A 26,045-nucleotide genomic window follows, 5' to 3' on the forward strand; every position below is an offset into this window, starting at 1 on the left:
ATCATCCAGTTCTATATTCTGTGTCAGCTGTGGTGATAACGTATTTTTTGCCCGTGATTTCATATGAAATGAATAGAGTTGTAGTTGATACAGCCGCGGATCGAAAGAGGAGATATGACAACTCGTTTACTTTTTTACTCGTATTAACTTCGGAATTTTTCAGTTAACTTTCAGAAAAAAATCTAGCATGAAGACTGAGAGTCTCTAAAATTGCGAGGAATTCTGGAAAATTACAAGCTACTTTTAACGCAGAGTACTTTTCGGATGACGACCTGCCAGAGTGGTTGGGCTTGCGGTCTGAGAGGCAACAGAAAACATTCCACACAGGAAACGGTAGCTGTCCATAAGGCTGCCCGGATCTGTGGCCAGCAACAAACCCGACACGTTATCCACAGGTAGCGCCAGCAAACCAAAGGCAATTGAATAAAGTAACATAGAAAGAGAGAGACTTCCAGTAAGAAAAAAAGTAAAATAGACGGACGTTCCAGAACAGCGGCGTAAAAGACTGAAGATGGAAGTATCACTCACACTTAGACGCTCGCTTAGTCAAATTGTGCAGACCTGTCTTTTCAGTCTTAATGCTTAGTAAGATACTGATAATAGTATATGTTGTAAACTATGACGCTGTGGAAGCTGTTGTTGTTCTTAAATCAATAGCATGACTCATGTCCCTCTCAAATTGTCGTACGAAGGCTTTTAAAATGATGTATTTCTCTGAAACGCAGTTTTTGGAAGTTATGCTGAAGCGGCGTACTAAATACTGATGCAAACCAATTATTGTCGTTATTATGACATTAAAATTTTGCTTTTGCAACATTTGATTAAAATCCTAGGCATCTGAAGTACATTAAAAGTACTGGAACGGGAAAGAAGGAGAAAGAGATGGTAACAAACTGCCCGGTCACCAGTACCGTATAGTGGATCAGCGCAAGAGATAAAATGCACCGTTTCTTCTAAATGCAAAATAGAGCACATGTTAACATGAAAGTACCAAGAACGAAATACTCTGATTGAAAAGGGTATAGGAAAACTAAAAGAAAGATTGAGGTCTAAAATTCAGTATGAAAGTATATCAACTGTAAGATTTGCTGATTATATTGCTGCTTTCAAGGAAAATGAGGAAGAATTACAGGAACTGTTGAGTGGAAGGCACGGTAAAGAGGAAATACTATTGATTGAGAATAAACCGAAAATGGCAAAATTTTTGAGAATGTACGTTTTGGAGCACAGCATCTTAAGGAAATGAATAGTGGTGTGCGGAAAACCGGAAAGTAACAGAACAGAAGCGTTTGAGTTGTTCTAGAGAACGAAGCAGAAAATTGGATGGAATAATGAGATAAAAAATGAGGATGCTGTCCGCAGAATAGGCAAGGAAAAGACCAAGGGGAAACGAGGGCAAGAAAAGGGACAGGATGATATAACATGTGTTGCGACTTCAAGGAATAATTCCCTTGCCACCTGCGGGCGCTGTAGAGGATAAAAACTGTAAGGGGAGACAGGGACTACAATATATTCAAGAAATGCAACAACATCATAAACTGATGCAAAACACCTTGTGATTCGTTTATTTCTTTATTTTCCCAAACTAGTTTCGGAGACAAATATCACCATCATCAGTGGGTTTTTTAATCTAAAACATGCAGAAAATAGCATGGTTATACAAACACAATCCGCAGCTCGTGGTCTCGCGGTAGCGTTCTCGCTTCCCGAGCACGGGGTCCCGGGCTCGATTCCCGGCCGTGTCAGTGATTTTCACCTACCTGTGATGACTAGGTATTGTTGTGTCGCCTTTATCATCATCATTCATCCCCATTACGGTCGGAGGAAGGCAATGGCAAACCACCTCCACTAGGACCTCGCCTAGTACGGCGGTGCGGGTCTCCCGCATCGTTCCCCTACGCTTTGTCACGGAGTATGGGACTTCATCATCATACAAACACAGTGGCACATTATGACATTTTTACTACTCGTTTTTTTGAAATATAGTTTTCTATGGATACTTTTATACTACCTTATTCCTTGTATGTTGCAGCATGTTTTTGAGAATTATTGTCGCTGTTTGCGAAATATTTTCTGTGCGCTTTTTTTTTTGCCGTTTTTACTCAGCGAACATCATGTCATCTGCAACTGCGTGAGCGGCTGTTAGTAAGAAAAATACTAAAAGGTGAACTTCCTACGTCACCAATATACACTTGCGGTTGCGTTAGTGTTGCGGAATCCAGTTATTTGGTGTGTGCTGAGCTGTTACTTAGCTATTCGTGTACTCACATTTGTTGGATGGTATGTAGCTGATTCTATACACTATACCATCCAATGAACGTGAGTACACGAATAGCTAAGCAACAGCTCAGCACACACCAAATAACTGGATTCCACAACACTACCGCAACCCCAAGTGTATATTGCTGACATACGAAGTTCACCTTTTAGAATTTTGCTTACTAACAGGCGCTCACACAGTTGCAGATGGCACGATGTTCGCTGGGCAAAAAAAAGCGCACAGAAAATACACTCCTGGAAATTGAAATAAGAACACCGTGAATTCATTGTCCCAGGAAGGGGAAACTTTATTGACACATTCCTGGGGTCAGATACATCACATGATCACACTGACAGAACCACAGGCACATAGACACAGGCAACAGAGCATGCACAATGTCGGCACTAGTACAGTGTATATCCACCTTTCGCAGCAATGCAGGCTGCTATTCTCCCATGGAGACGATCGTAGAGATGCTGGATGTAGTCCTGTGGAACGGCTTGCCATGCCATTTCCACCTGGCGCCTCAGTTGGACCAGCGTTCGTGCTGGACGTGCAGACCGCGTGAGACGACGCTTCATCCAGTCCCAAACATGCTCAATGGGGGACAGATCCGGAGATCTTGCTGGCCAGGGTAGTTGACTTACACCTTCTAGAGCACGTTGGGTGGCACGGGATACATGCGGACGTGCATTGTCCTGTTGGAACAGCAAGTTCCCTTGCCGGTCTAGGAATGGTAGAACGTTGGGTTCGATGACGGTTTGGATGTACCGTGCACTATTCAGTGTCCCCTCAACGATCACCAGTGGTGTACGGCCAGTGTAGGAGATCGCTCCCCACACCATGATGCCGGGTGTTGGCCCTGTGTGCCTCGGTCGTATGCAGTCCTGATTGTGGCGCTCACCTGCACGGCGCCAAACACGCATACGACCATCATTGGCACCAAGGCAGAAGCGACTCTCATCGCTGAAGACGACACGTCTCCATTCGTCCCTCCATTCACGCCTGTCGCGACACCACTGGAGGCGGGCTGCACGATGTTGGGGCGTGAGCGGAAGACGGCCTAACGGTGTGCGGGACCGTAGCCCAGCTTCATGGAGACGGTTGCGAATGGTCCTCGCCGATACCCCAGGAGCAACAGTGTCCCTAATTTGCTGGGAAGTGGCGGTGCGGTCCCCTACGGCACTGCGTAGGATCCTACGGTCTTGGCGTGCATCCGTGTGTCGCTGCGGTCCGGTCTCAGGTCGACGGGCACGTGCACCTTCCTCCGACCACTGGCGACAACATCGATGTACTGTGGAGACCTCACGCCCCACGTGTTGAGCAATTCGGCGGTACGTCCACCCGGCCTCCCGCATGCCCACTATACGCCCTCGCTCAAAGTCCGTCAACTGCACATACGGTTCACGTCCACGCTGTCGCGGCATGCTACCAGTGTTAAAGACTGCGATGGAGCTTCGTATGCCACGGCAAACTGGCTGACACTGACGGCGGCGGTGCACAAATGCTGCGCAGCTAGCGCCATTCGACGGCCAACACCGCGGTTCCTGATGTGTCCGCTGTGCCGTGCGTGTGATCATTGCTTGTACAGCCCTCTCGCAGTGTCCGGAGCAAGTATGGTGGGTCTGACACACCGGTGTCAATGTGTTCTTTTTTCCATTTCCAGGAGTGTATGTCGAAAACAGCTACAATAATTCTCAAAAACACGCTGTAACCTACAATAAATAAGGTAGTATAAAAGTGTCCATAAAAACTATATTTAAAAAAACGAATAGTAAAAATGTAATAATGTGCCACTGTGTTTCTATAACCATGCTATTTTCTGCATGTTTTAGATTATAAACCCACTGATGATGGTGATATTTGTTGCCGAAACTAGTTTGGGAAAATATAGAAATAAACGAGTAATAACGTGTTTTGCATCAAGGCGAACGCAATTTCTGATATTGTTGTTTTTCTATGCAAACACGCACCAAATGGAAGAGTTCCAAGATATAATTATTATTCAAGAAATGATTGAGGAAATTGGGTAAAAGTGCTGCTCGGATATGAAGAGATTAGCGCAGAAGACGAATTGGTGGTGGGCAGCATCAAACTAGTCAGAAGACTTGTAACCAAAAAATAAAAATAAAACTAAGATTTAATGATTAGCTGTGTTGCTGTACGAGCGAGTGACACCAGGGAAAGTTGATTGTTTTATTCACGCCGTTTGACAGAGGTTAAGGCAGCACGTTTTGTATTATCGCGAAATATGGGAGAGAGTGTCACAGAAATGATACAGGATTTGCGCTTCAAATCATTAAAAGAAAGCGTTTTTCGTTGCGACGGAATCTTCTCACGAAATTCCAATCACCAACTTTCTCCTCCGGATGCGAAAATATTTTGTTGATACCGACCTACATAGGGCGGAACGATCACCACGATAAAATAAGGGAAATCAGAGCTCGTACGGAAAGATACAGGTGTTCAGTCTTTCCGCGCGCTACACAAGATTGGGATGATAGAGAAATGTGAAGGTGGTTCGATGACGCCTCTGCCAGGTACTTAAATGTGATTTGCAGAGTATCCATGTAGATGTAGATGTAGATGTAGATGAAGGCATGCTTCTTATGACGCTGTGGCAGAGGTCTTCCAGCAGAGCAGGAGACAGGGGGCGTGCAGCAGGAGTGGTCTCTTGAGGAACCAGTCGTCGGCTGTTGCACTCGAGATAACTGTAGCTGCCGTCTCTGTGGAGCTCTTAAGGGTGGACAGTCCTGGTCGCTAAGGACGATGGAAACAGCAAGAGAAGTACCCCCACCTCACCTCGCACTCACGCACTGCGTCGCGCCACTCAGAACATGCAGGACGCAGATGTTCGTGCTACGGACAGCAATCAACAGCTCATGTGTCTGCTCGTCGTCAACTGCTCGCTTTTATTCTTACTGGAAGATGTCACCTACACTGATGCAGACGTTAGTTATTTGCACGTTCTATGGATCATACGTGCTACAAATGGCTATTATATGAAATGTGTCAGAACATTTAAAAATAAGACACCTTTCCCTGTGTGAGGTGCTGACTTTTTACTTAACTCGATTTCCGCTTTTTTTGTGAAGGTACTACGCATGATCGTATCTACATTTTCATTAATAAAAGCAAGTCTTCTGGTCCAGAGTGTATTCCAATCAGGTTTCTTTCGGAGTATGGTGATGCATTAGCTCCATACTTAACATTCATACACAACCGTTCGCTCGACGAAAGATCCGTACCCAAAGACTGGAAAGTTGCACAGGTCACACCAATATTCAAGAAAAGTAGCAGGAGTAATCCACTAAATTACAGGCCCATATCGTTAACGTCGATATGCAGCAGGATTTTAGAACATATATTGTGTTCGAACGTAATGAATTACCTCGAAGAAAACGGTCTATAGACACACAGTCAACATGGGTTTAGAAAACATCGTTCCTGTGAAACACAACTAGCTTATTATTCACATGAAGTGCTGAGCGCTATTGACAAGGGATTTCAGATCGATTCCGTATTTCTGGATTTCCAGAAGGCTTTTGACACTGTACCACAAAAGCGGCTCGTAGTGAAATTGTGTGCTTATTGAATATCGTCTCAGTTATGTGACTGGATCTGTGATTTCCTGTCAGAGAGGTCACAGTTCGTTGTAATTGACGGGAAGTCATCGAGTAAAACAAAAGTGATTTCTGGCGTTCCCCAAGGTAGTGTCATAGGCCCTTTGCTATTCCTTATCTATATAAACGATTTGGGAGACAATTTGAGCACCTCTCTTCGGTTGTTTGCATATGACGCTGTCGTTTATCGACTAATAAAGTCATCAGAAGATCAAAACAAACTGCAAAACGATTTAGAAGAAATATCGGAATGGTGCGAAAAGAGGCAGTTGACCTTAAATTACGAAAAGTGTGAGGTCATCCACATGAGTGCTAAATTGAACACGTAAAACTTCGATTACACGATAAATCCGTCTAATCTAAAGGCCGTAAATTCAACTAAATACCTAGGTATTACAATTACGAACAATTGAAATTGGAAGGAACATATAGAAAATGTTCTGGGGAAGGCTAACCAAAGACTGCGTTTCATTGGCAGGACACTTGGAAAATGTAACAAACCTGCTAAGGAGATTGCCTACACTAAGCTCTTCCATCCTCTTTTAGAATACTGTTGCACAGTGTGGGATCCTTACCATATAGGACTGACTGAGTACATCGAAAAAGTTCAAAGAAAGGCAGCACGTTTTGTATTATCGCGAAATATGGGAGAGAGAGTGTCACAGAAATGATACAGGATTTGGGATGGACATCATTAAAAGAAAAGCGTTTTTCGTTGCGACGGTACCTTCTCACGAAATTCCAATCACCAACTTTCTCCTCCGAATGCGAAAATATTTTGTTGACACCAACTTACATAGGGAGGAACGATCACCAAGATAAAATGAGGGAAATCAGAGCTCGTACGGAAAGATATAGGTGTTCATTCTTTCCGCGCGCTATACGAGATTGGAATAATAGACAATTGTGAAGGTGATTCGATGAACCCTCTGCCAGGCACTTAAATGTGATTTGCAGAGTATCCATATAGATGTCGTACAGTTTATAGGAACCAAGATGTTTTGAAAATCTTGTAACACGGAGTCTACCGATTGTAAAATACGAGATGGTATCAAAAACTTATCGAAGTACATTTTTTTAAATTATTGTGTCTTACTTTTATCTTATTGTACACCGTCAGCCTTGGCAGCGAATACACAGATTCCTACGTCTACGTTTTGAGATACATCTTGTTTTTCTCTGGTAGGGAATGCAGAACTCATTGATTTTTCTCAAATTCTCTCCAATGTATCTTCGCCCATTCAATTTGATTTTATCTTGGGAAGGAGGGAGAAGCTACTCAGAGCTAAGTTTGGTGAGTTGTCATCCTTTTAGTGTAAAACTGCAGAATAATGTAGGCTATAGGCGGTCGTACGTTGCGTGGTGGAGTACCCACTCGTTCATAATCCTGTGGCCGTTTTCTCTTTACGTCACGCCCTCAAAGCAGGAGGGTCGAACTCTTCTTGAACAGTATATACCATCAAATACTTAATATTATTTTTGACCTTTTTATGGCCAAGGTGAAGCATTCTTCAACTGTGACGATAACTGGTTAGTTTTCAGTGTCAAAACCAAAACGCAAGTTACGTCACTTGTGAAATTGAAAGAAAATTTGAACTGTCTTGAAACAGACGTTTAAGACTCTTGTAGACTTCCCCCTATACTGATTTTGGTTGTCTCGAAGCAGGGGCCACAATCGCTCTCGCAATCAATATTTCTGACAGAATACGTTCGTACGTTAATCCCAAGGTGTTGAAGAGGTCTCGGATGGTCTTCCAACGATCTTTCAGAATCATATCCCTTACCTTGTGAACATTATTTGGTATGAACCCAGTTGACGACCGTCTGGAACAGTCGTCATCATAGGCCAATGTTCGACCGTTTTTGAAACGCTTATACCAGTTTTAAGAGTATATCCTAAAGTTCTGCCTCCCGTCGTAAGTCTGGGGTCTGATGTAAAATAAAGCGTTGTCTGTTATGTTTCTGCAGCGATTTTCCCTACCTTAAAGCAAAACTTTATACTGGCACGCTGCTGTGTCTAGTTAGACATCGTAAAACCGCAAACTCACGTAAAAACGACAGTGGAAATATGCTCACAAATAAATAAGCAAACCGCTCTGAAGGTCATCTTGTGTAATGACCATTGACGATAAAATTAAAACAGGAGAAATTCAGACTTATCTCGACGGAATGCCGTCATTTTTCCCGCTTTCCCACCCACGAATGTAATATGAAAAGAAGGGAAGATGCTGGTACACTATAAAACTTCCACAACACAAAATGCGCTGGCTTGCAGAGAACAGATGTAGAGATTGAGGGAAAAATTGGTCATAAAGGATAACAGCACCGTAATAGCCTAAAAGAAGAGTTTCTTGACAATGTTTTCGGGCAAAAGGAGAAACAATAGATAAATAATATTTGGATTAGTTTCTGAGCATATATTTAAGTTTATTACAAAAAACTTTATTCGAAAAGTAACACAAAATGGCGACAATACAGCAATTCTCCCGAAGCGACCTGCGGCATTAACTATAACTGGTGTTAATTTGAATCTGGAAAAAAGAAAAAAATCTATGTAATCCACATGAATATAGCTAGTGAACCACGTAGGGGATTGTAGAAATATTGATTTTTTTGTAGTCGACAAGTGTTTGAATAAAGTCGTTCAATTTTCAACAAAAAAGGACAGTTATTTGTTAATAAATATTGTTTAAATTATCTAACCGAAAATTCCCTACGTAGTTCAATTTGAAATGTTATTTCAAAGTTGTGGTTAAATTTTCAAATAAACAGACTGAAAATTGTTGTAGTTACTCTGCGTATCGATTTGAAAAATCAAGTTTGGAGAAAAACGCGTTTGAAGTTTTGAAATGTGTTATAAACATGAACAAATGAAAAAAATTCTACTTCTAGAAAACTCTTACCATTAATCTGCTATCCCAGAACTGGCCTGTCATATTGTTGCCGTAGCGATCGAAATCATATCCAATAGTTTATCACAGACCGATTGAAATATCGCTCGTAGTAATTCCACGAACCCACAAAACAATTTCATCTAGGCCCCCTCCAAACAGGCGCATTGCTAGGACGATTCGACGGCTGATTTCATATGCGTTCCGTATTAACTTACTACTTGCTATAATAACTTCTGGGCATTCTGGACAAATAATAATTGTTTGAAGTCTAAGCCTCGAGGACTTCGTTCTTGCAGCTTGATGTCTGCACTGCACGTTTTGCATTTCACGTACTGAGAAATAACAGAGAAAACGGCAGGAAAGTTAATAATCCTATAGCTCAATCCGTAATTCACATCGAAATCCTGGCCATTGTCTTTCAATTTCTTAGCAGAGGCACAGACTCATTCCGCACTGTTCTCAGCCTCAGATCTATTCTTTTGACTCCACTTATGGCATACTGCTTCGACATCGTGTTGTATACGATGTTTTCGTACCTCTTATGCCAGAATACACTTTGTTAGCACTCATCCTTTTTTGAAAGACAAACCTGAGTACTATAAGATGACAAACAATCAAAAGTCAACACTTCACACAAAAATTAAGATTCGAAGCGAAACAATTGTCTTTTTCGTACACTTATTGACACTTGACGAAGCCAAGCTATCGTATTATTGTTTTGAAACGCCTTTCTATACCCAGACACTACAGAGGGTATCGAGTTGGCCATTTCGGGTCAGCCGATGCGATAGAGGACGATCTCGGAATTCCATAGAACTTTTATTTATTTATTTATTCCGGGGGTTAGACTTCTTGCTTCATATTTTCGAATGTTCAAAGCATCTTTTAAGCCAATAAAGATTTTTTGAAAATTCTGCAGTGGTGTTACCCCTTAAGCCATTCGTCGATAAAGGACTCTAAGCTCAGTGGTCCTCGTCGTCTTATTCAGCAATGTGGGGAAACCGTGTTTCACTCTCTCGTTTCCTTCATCAAGACGTTGCAAGAAAATAAGTAAATAGATAAAATAGAATAAAAACTCCGTCTGAACAGGCCTTGAAGGCCAAACGGTACCGACCGGCCGCCGTGTCATGCTCACCTTTGGGCGCCACCGGATACGGATGGGCATGTGGTCAGCACATCGATCTCCCGGTCATTATCAGTTGTCGTGACTGGAGCCGCTACTTCTCAGTCAAGTAGCTCCTCAACTGGCCTCACAAGGGCTGAGTGCACCCCGCTTGCCAACAGCCCTCGGAAGACCCGGACTCTGACCCATCCAAGTGCTAGCCAAGCCCGACAACGCTTAACTTCAGTGATCTGACGAGAACCGTTGTTACTAATGCGGAAATGTCATTGGCAACTACGACGCTCCGTATATATAAACTCATGACAGTCACATACATGAGACATATGACAAGCAGGCGTCAATCAGAAACACCTGCAACACCAGAAAATTGTAGTGAAAACCAGGATAATCGGTAATTGGTGCAGGGACTGGCCGTTGACCCTGAACCGAGATTAATGTCACGTACTGCGAGTAAGTACGCGAATAGATCCGCTATTGCAACATTACTCTCCTAGTGACAAATCACTGGAAACAGTAACTGCCATAACGTACCCAGCAATAACCATCCGTAGGAACCTAAGGAGGAATGACCACATAAAACAAATGGGAGGAACATCTGATGCTAGACGGAGATTCAATGGGAAAATCTTGACAAAATACAAAATATTTGTTCCACCGATTCTTGAGTATTGTCTATGCGTCTGGGACCATTTCCATGTTGAATCAATAAGAAGGGAAGGAAGGAAGGGAGGAGGGTTGGGTTTAACTTACCGCCGACATCGAAGTCATTAGAGACGGAGCACAAAGCTCGGATTGTGTCAGGGATGGTGAAGTAAATCGGCCGTGCCCTTTAAAAGGAACCATTTGCCTGGAGTGGTGTAAGGAAATCACGGAAAACTTAAATCTGGATGGCCGGATATGGGTTTGAACCGTCATTCTCCCGAATGCGAGTACAGTGTACCAGTGTCAGGGATCGAGTAGTAAATCAGACAAAAAATGTTCCAGAACTCTCCTTATCATACCACTGACGCGCTGTGGGCTTGTCCAGTGCTTCCATCGCAGTGACAGCGCTGGCCTGCAGAACCTGCTGCTGGTTCCACTCGCTGCAGCTGACTGACCACTTCTTCTGACCACTTCTTCTGTTCTTGGGGTAGATGTGGTGTGGTGCCACTCCGTGGATTGCCGTTTTGTGACGTGATGAAACCATGTTTCAGTGCCTGTGGCGATATTCGACAAAAAACTGTCAAGATAAGCCTCGTAAAGCGCAGGTAGTTCCACATAGACGGTCTTTATGGTCTTCTGTTAGGCGGCGAAGAAACCAGCCAGCTAAGTCTAGGGGTCTGATGACCTCAGATGTTAAGTCCCGTAGTGCTTAGAGCCATTTGAACCATTTTTTGAAACCAGCCGGTACACACATTTGAGTAACCCAACGGGTGTGTCAGTGCTGCCAACAGAGATTTCCTGTTGTGCAGTGAGGTGTTTGATTGTGATCCATCGATCACGTCGAATGAGAGTGTCCGCACGTTCGAACATTGTAGGGATCGCAGCTATGGGCAGCCGGTCGGCATGCGGGAAATCGGGCGGGTTTGCGCGAGTTTGTTGCGATGATGCCAGACACCTCGTCCAACTGCTCACGGTGCTTTTGTTAACTTCCAGGTCTCGGCAGACATTCTGCAAGCATCTGAGAATGTCTGAGATGGTCTGGTTTTCCGTCAAAATAAAATTCAGCGAGAGGTCTCTGCTTGCAATGCACCTCCGTTACAGACATTATTTCGAAGACTACGTACAGTACGGCCACGTGTTAGAACTTCATGAAACTAGAGACGCTGGAGCGGGAATATTCCATGAAGTCACACAACAAATCCCGCATTTTTTCAACCGAAATTGGCCCAGAAAAGAATGTGCTGCATTACTTACTGCGCGCCCCTCGCATTTTCCTGCGCGTACGTCCTAACCTACGACTTCATCGTAACAACGGCGGGGACGTACAGTACATAGACCGACGCACGGTTTGGTTGCCCTCCCGCCGTTCCGTATTGACACAAAGGCGCCTCGAGGGCGCCGTGCCTCCGTGACAAGTGTGGGCGCCGAGTGGGATATGTCGGGCCGCGGACTGCAGATGGTAATGAGACGCCGCCCCGGCCCGCGCTGTAACGAGGCGTCCTCTGATTTATGCGACTCCGCCCCTCGCCTCTTGCTGCGTAGTGCAGAGGCAGAGAGCGGGAAACACGTAGCGGCGTCTCGCTACCCCACCCCCGCCGTTGAGGAAGAGCAGTGACTAGATATGTCTTCCCGCTCTCTCTCTCTCTCTCTGTGTGTGTATGTGTGCGTGTGTGTGTGTGTGTGTGTGTGTGTGCTGACATCGTCAAATTCTTGTTAGAGAGCACTGTAATACGCATTTTATTTTAAAATTTATCCCGGCGAGTTTTAATGAGAGGACGCTGAAATCAGTGTTATACGCGTGAATCTTACCTCATAAAGAAGATAAATTAATGGAGTTCTTAGATTACCTTAACTCGATTCATGAGCATACTCAGTTCACTCAGGAAACAGAGAAAGATGTGTGCCTGCTGTTTCTTGTGATGACGTGATGATGAGATTAACTGAAACTATAATAGCAGTGATTAAGTAGGCTTTCTGCTTGCCTTGTTCCACTAACGAGCTGGTGATGTTAAATCTCAACTGCGGTTCTGCTGTTGTCCCGATCGCATCCGACAAAATGGCTCTGAGTACTATGGGACTCAATATCTGAGGTCACCAGTCCCCTAGAACATAGAACTACTTAAATCTAACTAACCTAAGGACATCACACACATCCATGGCCGAGGCAGGATTCGAACCTGCGACCGTAGCGGTCGCGCGGTTCCAGACTGAAGCGCCTAGAACCGCTCGGCCACCGCGACCGGCTCGCATCCGACATAAGGCTCCATCCCGTCTAGGTGAGGTTCCAGTATTCGAATTGATAATGAAAAGAGACAACAGGGGGAAGGTACAGCCCAAGAAAAGACAGACAGATCTGGTAAAGTGTTGCATTTATTGTTCCAGAAGAACATATCAAATGAGAGATAGCCTGTTACAAGTGAATAACAGTTACCGTACACAAATTAAGCTAAGAATCTTGAGTGAACTAGTCTTGCTGCAGGATAGTTCACAAGAACAATTAAACAGGAAACAAATTACTGTCATTTTGATGAATGTTTTAAATCTAAATTAAGAGAGAGTGGTCCAAGACATAATTGAAATGCTGATAGTTGTGTCAATTGAGAAGACCGGCCCATGCAGGGAAAGTTTAGATTGCTATTCCGGAAACATGATATGTTCACCACGCCTACGGTTCGGTACACGTCGGAACTGTTACCGTTTAGCACGCGGAAACTGATTACTGACAGTACTGTAGCGAGTCTCGCGATCAGTGGCCGCTACGGTTGTAGGAACCATGCACATCCGTGCATAACGGCGGCATCTTTCTAGCTGACGATGATCACTCTAGACTGCTCCAGCTAAGAAATGACTTCAATTGGGATCGTCGATTGCGTCTCTCGTCACTGTTGGGTATGAAGACTCAACGACACACTGTGTCTCCACCACTAACGAAAAGGAACTCCATGACCAACCTACTAGGCGTGTCTCTTGCGAATTTATTCCGGTCCGTGAAGGCAGTGTCCCATCCCACTGGTTGAAATACCTGAAATAATGGGTCTTCCACCAAAATTGTTGGTGGGGTGTGCCCCTTTGTTGCTGCTGAAGAAGGACTGAAATTCAAATTAACAGCTACCTTGGTCTTCCAAGAATACGTCACGTTGTACAAATTCTATATCATTTAAACCAGAAGTCAGAAAATTAAAACTCTTCACGACCCGGGAGTCCTGTGACTAAGTAAGCTCCAAGTCCCTAATTGCCGCGGAAAACTTATGTGATACGGTTTAATCAGCATTTAATTAAATCTACTTTTAAACTAATAGCCCTGTTACCCCGTGACTTCTATCAGTTGACTCGGAATTTAAAGACAAAGCTAAATCTGTAATCAAACGTATTAATTAAATTTTATTTGCGCACTCTCCTTTTGCCAGAGCGCTGGACCAGCTGCTACCGTGCTTCCACATGCTTTGTGACTAGGTAGCACAATACATCAGTGCTACAGATTGTTGTCTGCCTTTCCTGAATGTTTTTGTTAAGCGGAATATTGATGGTTCTCTGGTGTATTCGGTTCAACGTAAACACAGCAATACGGATTTGTACATAGAATCGTCGAGATCACGTCGTTTATTTATTTATTTGCGATTTTCTTGTACTTTGTTATTTACATACAGCAACAGACAATATGTAGCACCTGAGTTTGTATGTATAACATTGAATATTTTAACATAAATTCAAATGAGTAAATATAACTAAGCATTATCGTATTTAAGATTAAAAAAGACACATAAAATATCTTCTTAAAATAATAATGTATATAATTTTTAAAAATATACGTACTGCTCTTTGGTCATCTGGCGCACAGTGTCCGCCCCGATAGCCGCCACGGTAGCTCAGCGTGTTCGGTCGGAGGGTTTAGCTACCCTCTGTAATAAAAAAAAAAACTGAGTGAACGTATCAACGAACAACCTGAACGAATGTCATCGGACGTCCGCCACGAACAAATTCAACGAACAAGATAGAACAAAATGAGATAAAAAAAATAGCTGAATGGTCAGCGTGACGGACTGCCGTCCTAAGGGGCAGGGTTCGATTCCCGGCTGGGTCGGAGATTTTTCTCCTCCCAGCGACTGGTTGTTGTGTTGTCTTCATTATCATTTCATCCCCATCCGGCGCACAGTTCGCCCAATGTGGCGTCGAATGTTATAAGACCTGCACCAAAGCGGCCAGACTTACCCCGTAAGGGGCCTCCCGGCCAATAATGCCAAACGCTCATTTCCATTTCCATCTGGCGCACAGGTTTATGTTCATCCCGAATCCAGAAGGCACATACTACTTATCTACTACTCTAACCTACGATGCTAAAACACAAATTTTGTAGTTTATAATTCTAGACTACACTATAGTACACAACATTGTACTACACAGCGTCACACCACAGAATTCTACACTTTCGTACCTTGTTTCCTTATCTGTCTGGACAGTTAGCCCCTGGCGCGCTGAGGCACAACTCAGGATTCACAGGGGCTGTACTGCCGTGTTACTCAAGGTTGAAGACATTGGGAGATGGCTGTCTGTGTTTCAGGAAATCCTTCCTGATCGTCCCTGAGGCTCGTCTCCTGGTTGCCTCCGGAATGTTGTTGTAGGTAAATGCTCTACCATGTGTGTCTCGTTGTCATGATATATTGCCTTTTCCTGGTTGCCTCTCGGCCATGTAGGCTTGCAGCACGTAAGCAGATATTTTAGCTGTCAGTAAGTTCAGCTTGTAGCAAAACTCATTATATTACAGACAGGTGTACTGTCAAAAACCTTCCTATGCTGGCCTTTAACATCTTGTCTAAGGCACACTCCCAGACGATGTCGTCAGGGTGCCAAATGCTCCACATTCACAATTATCTGTGGTACCTTGTCGTATTTTCAATAAGCAGTTGGGATGTGGACCATGTTCCGACCGGTAGTGCATGGCCTCTTCATCACAATGAAATATGATATTGTTGACTTTGTAACGTCCCCTTGGAAAAATTATGAATGACTGTGCTCGTAAACTCCTATGTTATTTGATAGAAAGACAGCTGAGTAAAACTGAACGTACTCAAACTATTCGCAACGCAATCTGACTTTCAATAATCCCTACAAAAGACAGCGAGCGCCAATACTGCCATCTAAATAAAAGATTCTGACTACTGAAGGGGCTAACTACTGATAGGTATAGTTAGCAAATGAAAGATTTTGATAGAGAACAAACAATGTATTTATCTTAATAGTGTTCAAAAGTCATATCCATCTTTTCAAATTTCCTTTTTCTGGCGGACACACGTCCAGATCGTCCGCTTATAGCAACCTCTAAAAACTCTGGCATCCCTCTCTCCACATCCACCACTCCTGGCGGCTCACCTCCAACGGCACAACGCTACGCGCTGTTCACATCTAACTGCCCAACACTACACAAGCGAATATTTCAACAGTGAGTCTAACCAGCCAAAGACTGCACACAGAGCAGTCAGTGATTTTCATACAGAGCGCTACGAGGCGTTATCAACATAAAAACCTAAACAGCCTACTTACAACTTTTCTTTTATGTTGAGAAGTGGTAGATTCTCCACCCTTTCTCTTCTCTGTTCCAGCTTTCTTGCCATTCTTTACAAACACATGACTTTCCTCCTATTTGATGTGGCTCATGACACATTACAAACTATGGTTGTGCTTAGATCGCTTAGACGTAGAGCTCCCATAATTTCGGATCCAGACATCTTTGCTGAAGTGCTCGTACACCTAAGAACAGAGTTCAGAGAAAACTGATGTTCTACGCAGCAGGTTAACAGGCGCTATCGGTGAAAGTCAAAAATCAGAAGTGCACGTTGGCAAAATTTCTAGCTTTTCTATTCCAGTATTTCGTTCAACATAGACAGTATCATCCGAGAATATCAGAGCAGAGTGGTTTACCGCCCACCATAAAAGATTACAGACCTACTGGGATCAGTAAAGTACGGTCTGTTGTTAAGAACGGTGGAATTAACAAAATGGCTTGCCAGTGTGGTACGGCTAACATAGACCAGACCACGAGCACAGTGGAAGAACGCTGCACCGAGCATCTATGCTGCACTTGCCTTATGCACCCAAGTCTGCTATTGCTGAAAATTCATCTCCAAGGACTCTCAGTGGTGTGTAATAAAATACTTGTTTTAGCCATAGTAACATCTTTTTGGGTTTTTATAACTAAAAAAATCGGCCGAAATTTGCGTAGAAGCGAATCTAGTGAACCGTGATGGCGGGTACCACTTGGATAATGCGTGGACCCCGTCATTTCCAGAGCGCCACCCTGAGGACAATTGATCTCCGCCAACTCCACCAGCGACGACGCTGCCCACCAGGTGATGTGATCACTCTACCACCACGCCCTTGTTGCATGCGTGGGATTCTCACAAATCGCTAATAAATTACAGAGCGAGGAAGTTCTCGTCTGCCTTCAGTGGCTCACACGAAGATGATTGGCAGATGTCCAGTCGAAATATCGTGGACTGCAGTAAACGACGACTGGTTGATAGCCCGAAATTTCTTTGGGCATTGTAACGTTAGCAGCTACTGCCCATCCATTATTCCATAACTTAGAATAAAGGACTGTAGCACATATTTAACAGTAACGAATGCTGCTCAGGTACGAAGCGCTTTACACCTATTTTTGATAAATTGAGGCTCAAAGTTCTGTGAGCCTGTTGCAAACCATACGAGAGTGACAGCGTTGTTAAAGTAACCAGCTAAGGCGGCAGACACTGTTGCTTATCAACCAGCAGAAACAGTAATAACCGTAAAATACCCAGGGTACCCGTCCAACGCGTCCTAAAGTGGAACTACCACGTAAGTCTAGTCGTAGGGAAAGCAGTTGCCGGCGAAGAGTCATTAGTGGAATTCTTAGGAAAAGAAAACATGAAATGAACGTATTGCCAGCGGTTGTAAGTACTTCTATTCGATGCCGCTTCGGCGACTTGCGAGTCGATGAAGATGAGATGAAATGATTAGAACGACACAAATACCCAGTCGCCGACCAAAGAAAATCGCCGATCCGGCTGGAAATCGACCCAACGATGCAGAGTCATCGACAGTAATCACTTTTTTTTTTTTTTAAATCATGACCGAAGCGAGATCCGAACCATCGATCCATCGTTTATCAATATTGAGAGCTACCGATTTTTTCCGTTTTTCTTTTTTTCTTTCTATCTGTTTCCTCGTTGTTATTCTTCAGCAGTTCCATCTACTGAACTTTCACTTAGTTTTTATTACAGCGGATGGCTTGATTGTTATAAGACGGTGTGACAGAGATTCCAATCTAAATCTTGCCTGTTAAAAAATGTCGCATTGTTACCAAGGCTCCGAAAAATGGGAGGAAAATTTCATCTAAAGGAAACAAAATTATCGGCCTATATCGGTTAATTACGTTTGAGAGGCTTTCAGCGAGCGAGGTGGTGCAGTGTGAAACACCCCCGTTTAATTCCTTCATTGGATTTTGTGTAATTTATCGAAGCCACCAAACAGTTAATTATTATGATTATATGACCGTGTGCTTAATGGATGAAAGGTTATCGGTTTTTTCTGCTGAGGTTTCAGGGGTATTTCAACCGAGTGCGGCTGTTCTGAGACTGAATAGTGGAATGCTTGAGAGTTTGTCTATTATCAAGGACCATAAAGGTTGCGATGTACAAACTGATATATATTTACTACTAACACACAAATTCTGAGGCAGTTGCTACTTTCGCCTTACACGTCTAATTACAGTTATATCTTTTTATTGGTTGCTGATTTTCAGTACTTCGTCACACGCAATGCTGATGGTTAACATTCACAACAATCCTCACTGCACCTATGGTTGTTGCTGGCCGACGCGAAACACGTAATTCGGCACTTGTCACTTTCTGTTTCCTATCACTCGCGAATCGGTATTAGTGAGGGTCAACCCCACGACGATCAGGGGGACGTGCTCACTCGTCATACTCCGGTGAATTTTACAGTTTACAACTCACTCGACCACCACTCTTGCCCGTCTCTCCCGCACCACTGCTCGCTCGACACCCTCCAGTGCCACTCCGCACTCGACACTCGTCTCACTGCCTCCTGCAGCGCTTGACAATCGACTCCTGTCTGCTATCGACCTGGGCGTCGGATACTAGCGTCTATGTTCGTGGAATCACGGATCCCTTACAAGTGCTTAGCTACAGGACTCGCATTTGAGAGAACGACGGTTCTCCGTGATTTCCCTAAATCACTCCAGGCAAATGCCGGGATGGTTCCTTTGATGGTTCCATTTCTAGATAGATTCCAAAATATTCATTATTTTCCTTTTGAGGCAGTTAATTTCTTAATGGAAAGGTCGAGGACGTTCAAGTTACCGAGAACTGACAAAACTAGACACTCTTCGGAACAAGATTATCAGTGTTGAGTCTGTATCATTTCTTTTACACTTATTTTTCGTATTAATAGCGCTTGGAGCACTTCTTACTAAAAATTCTGGAGAAAATCCACGGCACTTCAGCTAACTTCCGTTGGATAGCAACGCTTTGTAGTTTTGAGTATGAATGTTCTTGGAAGCTCCTGTAATTTAATCTCAGTGACTGAGCTTTAGCATGAGGTCACTAATAATTTGCTACACATCATGTAAAGTGTCTGTCGTCTGTTTAAACAGTACTTGTTTGTTGCAGGTGAATGGGGTTACCATCGACAAGGATACTGTCAGGCTGGTTTCAGTGCATGTTTGTCAAAGGTAAGATCGTAAAAGTCTCACATACCGCACGCAATTATGAAGTGGTGACTTACCATTTTTGAGTATTCATAATGGTACTGTTCCAAAGAACAAATTATTAGTGTAATTAAGATGTTGTACTGGAAATCGACGAACTATTCTGCAGGTGCAAAGCACACTTCCTTTCTACTGTTGTCAGCAGAGTGAAGAGGCAGCTTCATGTCCCGTAGGCTCTTCACAATGTGTTCGCAAAACGCCTGTGTCCAACGTGCGCAGACTTCTGTTCGCACCTGGCTTTCACTTCATCTACCAGCTCACTGAATTTGACCAACTTCTCGTAGCAAGTGGCTTACGAAATACAAAATGGTTCAAATGGCTCTGAGCACTATGGGACTCAACATCTTAGGTCATAAGTCCCCTAGAACTTAGAACTACTTAAACCTAACTAACCTAAGGACATCACACACACCCATGCCCGAGGCAGGATTCGAACCTGCGACCGTAGCAGTCCTGCGGTTCCGGACTGCAGCGCCAGAACCGCACGGCCACCGCGGCCGGCTTACGAAATACAGGTGCTGGTACAGCGATGTCTGTAAGAAAGGTGACTTGCTCTGTTTTGTTGCTCTCTGTTACTAAACGTGATAGTGAGCGCAAATTAAAACTAATTGACAGACATCATCGTACGCTAACACGAATTGTGTCAAAACAACACAAAATCACCGCAGTTAAAGTGACTGCAGAGCTCAGTAGCCATCTTCGAGACCCCTTATCTATCGGCACTGTCCGCCGATCACTCCATAAAGCAAATATTCATGGACTAGCTGCTATAACGAAACCATTAGTGACGACAAATAAAACAAAGAAGCATAAAACATGGTGTCAGGAGCATAAATTCTGGAGGGCTGATCAGAGGAAACACGTCATATGGTCCGACGAGTCAACGTTTTCGTTATTACCGACATCGGGCCGGACTTACGTGTGTAGAACGCCAAAAGAAGCCTACAATCCTCATTACTTGATTCCAACGGGCCAGCCGCTGTGGCCGAGCGGTTCTAGGTGCTTCAGTCCGGAACCGCGCTGCTGCTATGGTCGCAGGTTCGAATCCTGCATCGGGCATGGATGTGTGTGAAGTCATTAGGTTAGTTAGGTTTAAGTAGTTGTAAGTCTAGGGGACTGATGACCTCAGATGTTAAGTCCCATAGTGCTTATAGCCATGTGAACCATTTGATTCCAACGGTTAAATGTGGCGGTGGAAGTGTTATTGTGTGGGCAGCCATACACGGTATTCTGTTGGTCCCATCATTACTCTCAAAGGACGTGTTACAGCCAACGATTACGTGAACATTTTAGGTGATCAGGTGCAGCTTATGCTTCAAGTGTTGTCCCCCAACAATGATGCCGTATTTCAAGACCATAACACACACATTCACACGGTTAGGACAGCACAAGCGTGGTACGAGGAGCACGCAACTGAACTGCAGCGTCTTCCCTGACCAGCACTTGAACATTATCGAACCCTTGTGGGCGGTATTGGAGACTACGGAGCAGATTTCTGCCTCCCTCGTCACTACAGGAGTTAGAAGAGGTCCTGATCAAAGAGTAACGTAACATTCCTCTGGATACTATAGAGTGGCTGGATTGAAGAGTTTTTAGCAAACAGAACACAGCATGTTTTTCTCAATGGAGAGACGTCTACAGACGTTAAAGTAACTGGCGTACCACAGGGGAGTGTTGTGGGACCACTTCTTTTCACAATATATATAAATGACCTAGTAGATAGTGTCAGAAGTTCCACGCGACTTTTCACGGATGATGCTGTAGTATACAGAGAAGTTGGAGCATTAGAAAATTGCAGCGAAATGCAGGAAGATCTGCAGCGGATGGACACTTAATACAGACAAATGTAATGTATTGCGAATACATAGAAAGAAGGATCCTTTACTGTATGATTATATGATAGCGGAACAAACACTGGTAGCAGTTACTTCTGTAAAATATCTGGGAGTATGCGTGCGGAACGATTTGAAGTGGAATGATCATATAAAATTAATTGTTGGTAAGGCGGGTGCCAGGTTGAGATTCATTGGGAGAGTCCTTAGAAAATGTAGTCCATCAACAAAGGAGGTGGCTTACAAAACACTCGTTCGGCCTATACTTGAATATTGCTGATCAGTGTGGGACCCGTACCTGGTCGGGTTGACAGAGGAGATAGAGAAGATCCAAAGAAGAGCGGCGCGTTTCGTCAGAGGGTTATTTGGTAACCGTGATAGCGTTACGGAGATGTTTAATAAACTCAAGTGGCAGACTCTGCAAGAGAGGCGCTCTGCATCGCGGTGTAGCTTGCTGTCCAGGTTTCGAGAAGAGGTATCGAATATATTGCTTCCCCCTACTTATACCTCCCGAGGAGATCACGAATGTAAAATTAGTGAGATACGAGCGCGCACGGAGGCTTTGCGACAGTCGTTCTTCCCGCGAACCATACGCGAGTGGAACAGGAAAGGGAAGTAATGACACTGGCACGTAAAGTGCCCTTCACCACACGTCGTTGGGTGGCTTGCGGAGTATAAATGTAGATGTAGATGTAGATTATATGCCAGTATTCCAAGAAGAGTCGCACCTGTATTACGGGTAAATGGGGGTCCAAACCCTTATTGATAAACCATTCCCAGGTAACTACAGGTCTTAACATTATTTCCCTATCTCCTGTATGTCTTATGAAATGAATATGACGAAAAATTAGAACTCGCATGGAAGTTTGGCGATAGTCGTTCTTCCCGCTCGCTATTTGTGAATGGAACGGGAGAGGCAGGAAAAGATGGTATCATAAGCAACCTGCACCACACACTGTAAGATAGCTTGTGGGGTAAAGACGTAGACGCAGATCGAGCATCGCCTCGCTTGCGAGCGTTAGGTAGTTTGGATACGGAGCCGTGGTGATGGACCACTGTACAAATTTTAGAACGGGAGGACTAAAGTTTTTAGAGGGAGGCCGCGTCGCGCCACTTAAACGTCAAAAGAAACGCGAGAAGCTAATGACAATGGGGAGCGCCCTGGGCCGAGGGGCCTGAGTGCCTCGCCGCGGTCACAGTAGGAAATGAACGGGGCGCCGCGCGGGAGTTGTTGCCGATGGGAGGTTAATGTCTCGCGCCCGGCGGAGCAAAAAAGGCCAGCGTGTCCCGCCGGAATGCTTTGGCCGCGGTGCGCCGCCTAAAACAGAACAGAGGAGCCGGGGGCGGCTGACGATGGATGGCGGAGGACGAACCGGTGACCCGCGGGTACACGGCCGCCGCCGCCACCGGACAAGACAGCGCGATTTGTGGCGGGGCGCCCGATGACAATGCTCGCCAGATAAAGTCCCCCACTCATAAATATTTACCGCCATTTCCATACGTGACGGCCGCGCCGGCGACGTCGTATACATTAGGCCGAAACCATTGTCATTTGCAAACGGCGGCGCGTTACACGCCACAATGGACGACCCGCCGTGGCGCCGGGCCGAACGCGGCGCGGATATTCGGCGGCTTTTAGCGGCGCCACGCTGCAGCCTTACCCGTCTTGCGGCGCCAATGTATTAATAGCCGTGCTCTGTCTGAGGTCGCGGTCGTACGGCCGACCGACGGAGCTGTACAGCCGTAAGAACAATTTTGGTTCCGCGAAGGACATTCCATTCCACACCACTCCAACTATTCACGTTGCTTGGTCACCCCGGCATTTAATTTTTTTTCTCTCTATTTATATCCACTTCTAGCGACGCAGGAGCAAATGGAGGAGCCAAGCTCCTTGGGCATGGAACGAGTCAGTATGTGTAATTACGGCAGAGAATAATGTAATAAATCAAATAAAATTTACGCGAATCCTATGTACATGATGGTCCATTGATCGTGACCGAGCCAAACATCTCACGAAATAAGCGTCAAACGAAAAAACTACAAAGAACGAAACTTGTCTAGCTTGAAGGGGGCCCGCTAGATGGCGCTGCCATAGGTCAAACGGATATCAACTGCGTTTTTTAAAATAGGAACCCCCATTTTTTGTTACATATTTGTGTAGTACGCAAAGAAATATGAATGTTTTAGTTGGACCACTTTTTTCGCTTTGTGATAGATGGCGCTGTAATAGTCACAAACATATGGCTCACAATTTTAGACGAACAGTTGGTAACAGGTAGGTTTTTAAAATTAAAATACAGAACGTAGGCACATTTGAACATTTTATTTCGTTTGTTCCAATGTGATACATGTACATTTGTAAACATATCACTTCTGAGAACGCATGCTGTTACAGCGTGATTATCTGTAAATACCACATTAATGCAATAAATGCTTCGACGACCAATCCACCTGTTATGAAATATGCTATTCAATACCGCTTCAACCGCAAGCGAGCTATGTGCCGGACATCCATGATGTTGGAAGTACATCGCCATTCTGTCATGCAGTGAAACATCTTGTTGTAACATCGGTAGAACATTACGTATGAAATCAGCATAAATTCCACCATTTAGATTGCCATCGATAAAATGGGGGCCAATTATCCTTCCTCCCATAATGCCGCACCATTCATTATTCCACCAAGGTCGCTGATGTTCCACTTGTCGCAGCCATCGTGGATTTTCCGTAGCCCAATGGTGCATATTATGTCGGTTTACGATACCGCTGTTGGTGAATGACACTTCGTCGCTAAATAGAACGCGTGCAAAAAATCTGTCACCGTCCCGTAATTTCTCTTATGCCTAGTGGCAGAACTGTACACGACGTTCAAAATCGTCGCCATGCAATTCCTGGTGCATAGAAATTTGGTACGGGTGCAATCAATGTTGATGTAGCATTCTCAACACCGACGTTTTTTAGATTCCCGATTCTCGCGCAATTTTTCTGCCACTGATGTGCGGATTAGCCGCGACAGCAGCTAAAACACCTACTCCCTGGGCATCATCATTTGTTGCAGGTCGTGGTGGACGTTTCACATGTGGCTGAACACTATCTGTTTCGTTAAATAACGTAATTATCCGGCGAACGGTCCGGACACTTGGATGATGTCGTCCAGGATACCGAGCAGCATACATAGCACACGCCCGTTGGGCATTTTGATCACAATAGCCATACATCAACACGATATCGACCTTTTCCGCAGTTGGTAAACGGTCCATTTTAACACGAGTAATGTATCACGAAGCAAATACCGTCCGCACTGGCGGAATGTTACATGATACCACGTACTTATATGTTTGTGACTATTACAGCGCCATCTATTACAAAGCGAAAAAAGTGGTCCAACTAAAATATCCATATTTCTTTACTTACAACACGAATATGTAATAAAAAATGGGGGTTCCTATTTTTAAAAACGCAGTTGATATCCGTTTGACCTATGGCAGCGCCATCTAGCGGGCCAACCATAGCGCCATCTGGTTTTTCCCCTTCAAGCTAGACAAGTTTCGTTCTTTGTAGTTTTTTCGTTTGACGCTCATTTCATGGGATATTTGACTCGGTCGCGATCAATGGACCACCCTGTATACATTCTAAAACGAAAATATGACACACCACGAAAGAATTGACCGAATGGATCGGAAATCGGCAGGTGTGATATACGGGTACAGGCAAACAAATGATTACAGTTTCAGAAAAGTCGGACGATTTAATCAATCGAAAGAGTTTCACAAATCAAGCAAATCAATAACACATTTCATCCACATCCGGTCCTTATGCAAGCAACTGGTAGAGTTATTAGATGTCCCCCTGAGGGAACACACGTGCTAGCATTTCATCCGAGACCTCCAAGCAGGCTGCAGTATTACGTCGTTGCATATTATCGAGTGTACTTAGTACGTCCTTACAAACAGCGTCTTTCTGCTTTCCCCACAGAAAAAAAGTCTACAAGTTTTCAGTATGAAATTCTCACTCTGCGGTGGAGTGTGCGCTGATATGAAACTTCCTGGCAGATTAAAACTGTGGCGGACCGAGACTCGAACTCGGGACCTTTGGCTTTCGCGGGTAAGTGCTCTACCAACTGAGCTACCCGAGCACGACTCACGACCCGTCCTCACAGCTTTAGGTAGGAGACGAGGTACTGGCGGAGTTAAATGTGTGAGGACGGGTCGTGAGTCGTGCTTGGGTTGCTCAGTTTGTAGAGCACTTGCCCGAGAAAGTCAAAGGCCCCGAGTTCAAGTCTCGGTTCGGCACACAGTTTTAATCTGCCAGTAAGTTTCAAGTCTATAAGTGCCAAATCCAGGGAATGGGCCAGCCAAGGTACAGGCCTCCTCCGTTTAATTCAACGATTTGGAAATAATTCGCGAAGACATACTGTAGCACTTCTTGCACTATGGCCTGGACAGCCACCATGTTCGTACCTCAGGTCCCTCGTAGCCTGCAGAGGAGCGTCTTCTACCAACCGTGGAGGCACGTTCAGTGTTCCGTCACGAAAAACTGGACAATCAGCCTATGGCTCACTGTCTCATACCACATGTTTACACTCCACACACGCTGATACTTCACCTGACAAGGCCAACGGGGATTGTCAACAGACCGACAGTGCACGTTTCGGTGGTTTACCTGCCCATGATTGATAAATGTGGATTCACATTAAACAAGATACATATTGGCTGTGGAGCATTCTCTCTTAATACCCATGTGCAGAAGTTGACACGACTCTCACAATCGTTTCCAAGGAGCACTTGATGGGGGAAGATGTGATAGGGATGGAACCTATGTCAAAGGAGAATGCGTAGGGCATCAGCCTGACTGATGTCACTTTCTCGTGCTATTATGCGGGAGCTAACTTGCGGATCAACTGCAACAGC

General features: G+C 44.5%; 1 protein-coding gene across 1 annotated transcript in view; it reads left to right on the forward strand.

Annotated features, from left to right (window-relative positions):
• LOC126473136 (integrin alpha-PS2-like) overlaps positions 1-26,045 on the forward strand; it is a 775,755-nt gene that overhangs the window by 597,198 nt on the left and 152,512 nt on the right. Inside the window, exon 5 of the mRNA XM_050099995.1 lies at positions 19,206-19,267. Coding sequence (XP_049955952.1) covers positions 19,206-19,267 — 62 coding nt within the window. The remainder of the gene's footprint in view (positions 1-19,205; positions 19,268-26,045) is intronic.

The sequence above is a fragment of the Schistocerca serialis genome, chromosome 4 (assembly GCF_023864345.2).
Source record: "Schistocerca serialis cubense isolate TAMUIC-IGC-003099 chromosome 4, iqSchSeri2.2, whole genome shotgun sequence".
NCBI classification, from domain to species: domain Eukaryota; kingdom Metazoa; phylum Arthropoda; class Insecta; order Orthoptera; family Acrididae; genus Schistocerca; species Schistocerca serialis.